Source organism: Triticum urartu, chromosome 2 (genome assembly GCF_003073215.2).
Source record: "Triticum urartu cultivar G1812 chromosome 2, Tu2.1, whole genome shotgun sequence".
In the NCBI taxonomy this organism is placed as follows: Eukaryota; Viridiplantae; Streptophyta; class Magnoliopsida; order Poales; family Poaceae; genus Triticum; species Triticum urartu.
Window position 1 is genome coordinate 177,781,500 of NC_053023.1, and position 7,373 is coordinate 177,788,872.

A 7,373-nucleotide genomic window follows, 5' to 3' on the forward strand; every position below is an offset into this window, starting at 1 on the left:
CCGCTGTCTAGTGATCCACTCCTGGATTACTTTGGTACCTCCCTGCTAGGCTAATAGCAAGGCACACATCAGGTCTGGTACACAGCATTGCATACATGATAGAGCCTATGGCTGAAGCATAGCGAACACTTTTCATTTTCTCTCTATCTTCTGCAGTGGTCGGACATTGAGTCTTGCTCAACTTCACACCTTGTAACACAGGCAAGAACCATTTCTTAGCTTGATCCATTTTGAACTTCTTCAAAACATTATCAAGGTATGTGCTTTGTGAAAGTCCAATTAAGCGTCTTGATCTATCTCTATAGATCTTGATGCCCAATATATAAGCAGCTTCACCGAGGTCTTTCATTGAAAAACTTTTATTCAAGTATCCTTTTATACTATCCAGAAATTCTATATCTCTCCATAATAATAAAGCACGGATTGAGTCTCCAGGTTCACCGTCATGACATTTTTGCAAAACACTCCCTCAAGTTTCTGGTAATTAACCCGCGCTCCAGATTTAAGTTAGTAGTAATAAGTAAAAAAACGATTCGTTCTCACCCGAACGGACGGACGCAACGCCCGGTCTCCGCCTGCCTCAATCCCGACTCCAGGCCGTCGTCCCCAACACACCATGAGGACGAAGATGGCGGCGACGCTGGTCCGGGCCTCCGGGGGGATCGGACCTCCTACGCCTGCCCGATCCTCCTACTTCTCCTCGCACTGCTCCTTGCTGTCCCCGCTCGCGGCCATCTCCAACGCCTCCTCCCACGCCTACGCCTTCGCGGGTCGTCAGCCGGTGCCCGCCCCGGATCCCACCTTCTTCGACGATGTCATCGACGCCATCGTCGACAAGTACGGCTGGGACCCCGACGTAGAGGTCCGGGTTTGGCCGCTCGACGCCGAGGGCGCGCTCGTCGACGCCGTGCAGTGCTACGAGTTCCCCGCCCGCGTGGGGCCCCGCGGTCGCGCTGGCGCGGGCCTCCGACGGGGCCGTCGATTGGAGCCGCCCCGACGCCCCCGCGGTGGAGGAGGTGGTCGGGCCTGACGGGGTCAACTTCGTGACCGGCGATGGCGACCTGGCGTTCGGCTCCGGCGTTAGGGTCCGTGACATGGTAGGGCCGTTCGAGCTGGTGGTCTGCGATGGCGCTGGCAGGGGCCGCGCAGAGCTCCAGTTGCCGTCGGTGAGTGCTGTTTGACTTTTATCTTTGTTGCTTTAGTTTTTTTGCTTCTGCTTGCTTGCTTGCTATGCTCTTGAAGTTGTGTGGCCTGTAAGATGAAGCAGTTACTACAATTGGTGAATGGTCTAGCTGCTGCTTATCCCTTTTCTGTTTCTGACTTTGAATTGATTGCGTTTGTTGTAGTGTCTGCACCACCGCCCGTTGATTAGAATGCATGTTCCGGCAGTCCACGCATCGATCACTGGCAAATTAAAAAGGCATGAACGCACTAAACAGAAATTCTGTGTAGATGATTCTTGTATATGGCAGTGGCACACGCGCTGGTTGATGAAGCCGCTGGGCCGGAAGGCCCTCTCATTGCCATGCTAATGAGTATCACTACGAACATGGCCCCCACCTCAATGCCTCCCTGTCGGCGGTGAGGTCTAGCCGGATCTGTACAACCCGCAATATTAGTAAAGAAAAAGAATAGCTTGATTGTTCTATGACTCTGTCGTGGATAGGTAATTTGCATCAGAGGTCTATAGGATCTCCGCCATTAGTTTCCCATTAGAAAATTGAGTTACTAAATTAAGGAAGATGTCCAAAGAGAGGTAATCGTTGGCATGATATGCATCAGAAGATCCTCATCACTGAAGTAGTACTCCACCAGTCCACCTACAGTTTTGGAACATATAAATACGGCATCAAAGTGCTACCTGGCACCAAATAAAGAGTTCAGGTCAGGGTGTTATACTGCAGCTAAGTAGTATAGTATGAATTTCTAACTTTGAGGAGGATTTCAGTGTTTCTAAAGAAAGGGACAAGGATCAGGGCTATAAGATTGTTGAAAGACTCAGAGACATGTACCATGAATTGGGTATAGTATGTTTTCTACCCGTCTTTTCCTTATATTGACTAAACCTTAGTAAATAACTATTTCCAGTTTTCTCATGTAAACTGAACTGCTGCTTGTTTAAATTTCAGTTCCGCAAGCTGCGGCACACATGGTCTGCCTCCGTGTCGTCCTACCTGCTTCAGGGCCCTCTACTTCTTCCCCCAAGATTGCCATTATGATTAACAAATCCGACGAGAGCAATTTAATTGGTGACACATCATATTTATTCTGCAACTGCATGTGAATTCTCATCTTGCGCCTACCTCTTTTGCTTACCAGGTTGCAAAATTTCATTAACTTATTTGTCGAAGTATCCTGCAAAATCATTTCTCTTATGGGAATTAGCCTATTGTATTGATCTAACAAGGTCCACTTCAACCTACGTCACAATTATGCAGTGAAGATGGAGAGCTTTAGGCAAAAAAAGAAAGAAAAAAAACTAGCACGTGATCTATGGAGAATAATTTTGACAGCAACTCCAACTGTAAGATTCCTGAAGTTATTTCTATGAAAGTTTGTAAGTTTTCTTGATATCTATGTACACTGACATATATCGCAATTAATGTTGGCAGATGCAATGGAGTACACTTGATGCGATCAATTCTGGTGTGTGTGTGTGATGCAATGACGTAAGAATAACGACAGAAAAATATGCCTGAGGAGTATGGGTATGTAGTAACATTTCTCTGTTATTTTCGGAACAACTTGGAATATCTTATTGGTAGTTTATATACAAAGTCATTTTGATAATTATCATGCTGCAAACCTACATAGTTTTCTATATTAATCATGTCATGCTAAAATATAAAAGTTATAGCTTCAATAAATTGATAAAATACAGATTTGGGCTTTACATATTTATTGAATATATATTTACATATGAATACGTCGTTACGGTCGGACTCCAGCGAGCAGCAGTGGTTGTTATACCCCACCAGGTAACTTGCTACTGTTGGTGAAACTCTCTTGTGCAGAAACGCTGATCTTGAAATCTTGATCCTACTTATAGGCCGTATTGCAAGCAATGTACTCATGTTTTACTGAACATGTAGGTAACATGAAATTTTGATCTTCTCCCATCACTGAAAGTTGTGTTTTAAACTTGCAAAAGCATTGCTAAGCCTATTCAATCATTTCTATTTTACCCTAGATTTCACTCCATACCATAATTGAGATACAAATGGGTGTTACTGATGTCGAGGAGAAGAGTTAGAAGCTCTTGGATTGAGAGTCTGAGATTTATATAGGTTCAGTAGAACAAAAAGTTTCGGATTCACTACTCCAGATACAACGATGCGGTATATATAGTTAACTTCGTACTTTATATTACCAATTTTTCTTCCTCCAAGAGTTCTTCGGATATAATCTACACCTGAAACAATAAATTATTAAAAGCAAGGAAAAGTAACAAGTTCTGCAAATTAGTTTCATCAGGAGAGAACTGGCTGAAATGAAGCTAATACCGATGTACTGAATATCCTGCAGTGGTTAGTATACTAAAGAGTAAAACTGCATGTTTTTGTCATATCTGAAACCCTTTTCTGCTCCATACTTTACGTAAACAATGCCTGTGCATTGGCATAAGAATCATAGATTGAAAAATCATCATCCATTGTCATTCGTCACCCTGGCAATGATGCATTTGCTATTCAGAAGACTTCTTGTCCGGTTTAGTGTGTGATTTGTTACTATGATAAGGAAACATTTCCTCAACCCATCTTTCACTACACACACAGGTTGCACAGAGGAGTATAAGGATTTCTTCATCGGGCCAGTCCACGTGGAAGATGTCGCGTTAGCCCATATCACGCTGTTTGAAAACCCGGCTGCATCCGGGAGGCACCTCTGTGTGGAGCCCATATGTCACTTGAGCGATTTCGCGTCCCAAGTCGCGGAGCTCTACCCCGACTACGAAGTCCCGAAGTAAGCAACACACACTGAACACATACTTCACATGTTTGGAGAACAATAATTTCATAACAAACGACGACATGAATGGACTGTTGTCACGGTGCTAATCTCTTTGCGTTTGATCGGTTTGGTCGGCAGATTACCTGAGGACACGCAGCCTGGGCTGGTGAGGGTGGAGGCGGTGCCGAAGAAGCTGATGGCACTGGGCCTGCATTTCACTCCTTTGGAAAAGATCATCAAGGATGCGGTGGAGAGCCTTCGGAGAAGAGGATGCATCGCCTGATGGCTGGATTATTAGCTGTACCATATTCCTTCCCTTCTGTTGTAGGGTCATGATCAACCCTTGCTCCAGAGATATGTTGTGCCCAGCCCAGTGCTAGACCTTATAGTTGCCTGTATGATTGTGCAATAACGGCTGGTTGATCTACTGGTACACCTGTCTGTTCTTGCTAGATACTTGCGGCTCTTAAATTGTTCATTGCCATTCTTCACTTTTTTGTTATCTTTGATGTCCTTTCTCAATCCATTGGACATCATCAGGTACTTATCCCGTCGCAACGTTGGACACCTTACTATCTTTACAAATGATAGGCGGTACAAAATCAAGAAATGCTTTGAACCTTTGCAACTTCATTTTACAAGATGAAAGTATGCTAATTTTAATTTGTCATAGGGGAATCTTCCCAACCAAACAGCCAACTATCTGTAAAAACTCCCAAAATATACCCTAAAAAGACTATCTGTAAAAAACTTAACACAACAAATATAGTTTAAAAATGTTCATGCTATTTTTCAACAAAATATGTTTGCACTTTTTTTAAAAAGCTTAAAAATTTCCAAAAAATATTCCATTTTTAAGAAAAAATATTTCCACTTAAAAATGTACAACAAAACATTCTTTTCGAAAAGCATCTGATAGAAAAATGTTCTTTTTAGAGAAATATTCCAATTTCATAAAAGCGTTAACTATTCTTAAAAAAAAGTGTTCCATTTGTATGCAAACGTTAAATTTTATTAAAAATAAGAAAAATTCCATGTTTAACCTTATCATAGATGTTTATTAAAATTGAATATAAGAAATGGTGCACAATGGCAAATGAAAGCAGGTTGTGCCCTTTTTTCCGCCCGGTGCAACGCACGGGCATTTGTACTAGTCATTTCCAATCAGCAATATGTCATCCACATATAATATTAGAAATGCTACAGAGCTCCCACTCACTTTTTTTATAAATACAGACTTCTCCAAAAGTCTATATAAAACCATATGCTTTGATCACACTATCAAAACGTTTATTCCAACTCCGAGAGGCTTGCACCAGTCCATAAATGGATCGCTGGAGCTTGCACACTTTGTTAGCTCCCTTTGGATCAATAAAACCTTCAGGTTGCATCACATACAACTCTTCTTCCAGAAATCCATTCAGGAATGCAGTCTTTACATCCATTTGCCATATTTCATAATCATAAAACGCGACAATTGCTAACATGATTCGGACGGACTTAAGCATCGCTACGGGTGAGAAGGTCTCACCGTAGTCAACTCCTTGAACTTGTCGAAAACCTTTTGCAACAAGTCGAGCTTTGTAGACAGTAACATTACCATCAGCGTCTCTCTTCTTGAATATCCATTTATTCTCGATGGCTTGCCGATCATCGGGCAAGTCAACCAAAGTCCACACTTTGTTCCCATACATGGATCCCATTTCAGATTTCATGGCTTCAAGCCATTTTGCGGAATCTGGGCTATCATCGCTTCCTCATAGTTCGTAGGTTCGTCATGGTCAAGTAACATGACCTCCAGAACTAGATTACCGTACCACTCTGGTGCGGATCTTGCTCTAGTTGACCTACGAGGTTCGGTAGCAACTTGATCTGAAGTTACATGATCATCATCATTAGATTCCTCACTAATTGGTGTAGGAGTCACAGAAACAGATTTCTGTGATGAACTACTTTCAAATAAGGGAGCAAGTACGGTTACCTCATCAAGTTCTACTTTCCTCCCACTCACTTCTTTCGAGAGAAACTCCTTTTCTAGAAAGGATCCATTCTTAGCAACGAATTGTTGGGGAACGTTGCAGAAAACAAAAATTTTCCTACTCGTTTCACCAAGATCCATCTAGGAGTTCATCTAGCAACGAGCCATCGGATGCATCTACATACCTTTGTAGATCGCGTGCGGAAGCGTTCAAAGAACGGTGATGATGTAGTCGTACACGACGTGATCCAAATCACCGATGACCAAGCGCCGAACGGACGGCACCTCCGCGTTCAACACACGTACGGGACGGGAGACGTCTCCTCCTACTTGATCCAGCAAGGAGGAAGGAGAAGTTGATGAAGATCCAGCAGCACGACGGCGTGGTGGTGGATGCAGGGCGTCACAGTAGCAGGGCTTCGCCTATACTACGAGGAAGAGACGTAACGGGGAGAGAGGGAGGCGCCAAGGCTGAGGTATGAAGTCCCTCCCTCTCCTCAATCTATATATAGGGGTGCCAAGGGGGGGGGGCGCCGGCCCTAGTAGATGGATCTACTAGGGGGGGCGGCGGCCAAGGGTGGGGGGCTTGCCTCCCAAGCAAGGGGGCGCCCCCTCTAGGGTTTCCCCCCCAACCCTAGGCGCATGGGCCCTTGGGGGGTGGCGCCCCAGCCCACTATGGGCTGGGTTCCCTCCCACTTCAGCCCATGGGGCCCCCCGGGATAGGTGGCCCCACCCGGTGGACCCCCGGGACCCTTCCGGTGGTCCCGGTACAATACCGGTGACCCCGAAACTTGTCCCGATGGCCGAAATGCACTTCCTATATATAATTCTTTACCTCCGGACCATTCCGGAACTCCTCATGACGTCCGGGATCTCATCCGGGACTCCGAACAACATTCGGGTTACTGCATATACATATCTTCACAACCCTAGCGTCACCGAACCTTAAGTGTGTAGACCCTACGGGTTCGGGAGACAAGCAGACATGACCGAGACGACTCTCCGGTCAATAACCAACAGCGGGATCTGGATACCCATGTTGGCTCCCACATGCTCCACGATGATCTCATCGGATGAACCACGATGTCGAGGATTCAATCAACCCCGTATACAATTCCCTTTGTCAATCGATATGTTACTTGCCCGAGATTCGATCGTCGGTATCCCAATACCTCGTTCAATCTCGTTACCGGCAAGTCACTTTACTCGTACCGTAATGCATGATCCCGTTACCAGACACTTGGTCACTTTGAGCTCATTATGATGATGCATTACCGAGTGGGCCCAGTGATACCTCTCCGTCATACGGAGTGACAAATCCCAGTCTTGATCCATGTCAACCCAACAGACACTTTCGGAGATACCCGTAGTCTACCTTTATAGTCACCCAGTTACGTTGTGACGTTTGGTAGACCCAAAGCACTCCTACGGTATCCGGGAGTTA

At 44.9% G+C, this 7,373-nt stretch overlaps 1 protein-coding gene across 1 annotated transcript; it reads left to right on the forward strand.

Moving 5' to 3' along the window:
- Positions 1-1,028: 1,028 nt before the first annotated feature.
- LOC125536619 (cinnamoyl-CoA reductase 1-like) lies at positions 1,029-4,442 on the forward strand. The gene is made up of 4 exons (XM_048699859.1): positions 1,029-1,166; positions 2,613-2,708; positions 3,777-3,963; positions 4,090-4,442. The coding sequence occupies exons 2-4, from the start codon at positions 2,705-2,707 to the stop codon at positions 4,232-4,234; spliced, it is 336 nt and encodes a 111-aa protein (XP_048555816.1). The 5' UTR covers positions 1,029-1,166; positions 2,613-2,704; the 3' UTR covers positions 4,235-4,442.
- The last annotated feature ends 2,931 nt before the right edge of the window (positions 4,443-7,373 follow it).

What these genes read in the sequence shown, in the direction of transcription:
- LOC125536619 (XM_048699859.1), top strand. An exon ending in CCCGACTACGAAGTCCCGAA is followed by an intron (nt 3,964 to 4,089) that starts GTAAGCAACACA and finishes TTTGGTCGGCAG; the next exon opens with ATTACCTGAGGACACGCAGC.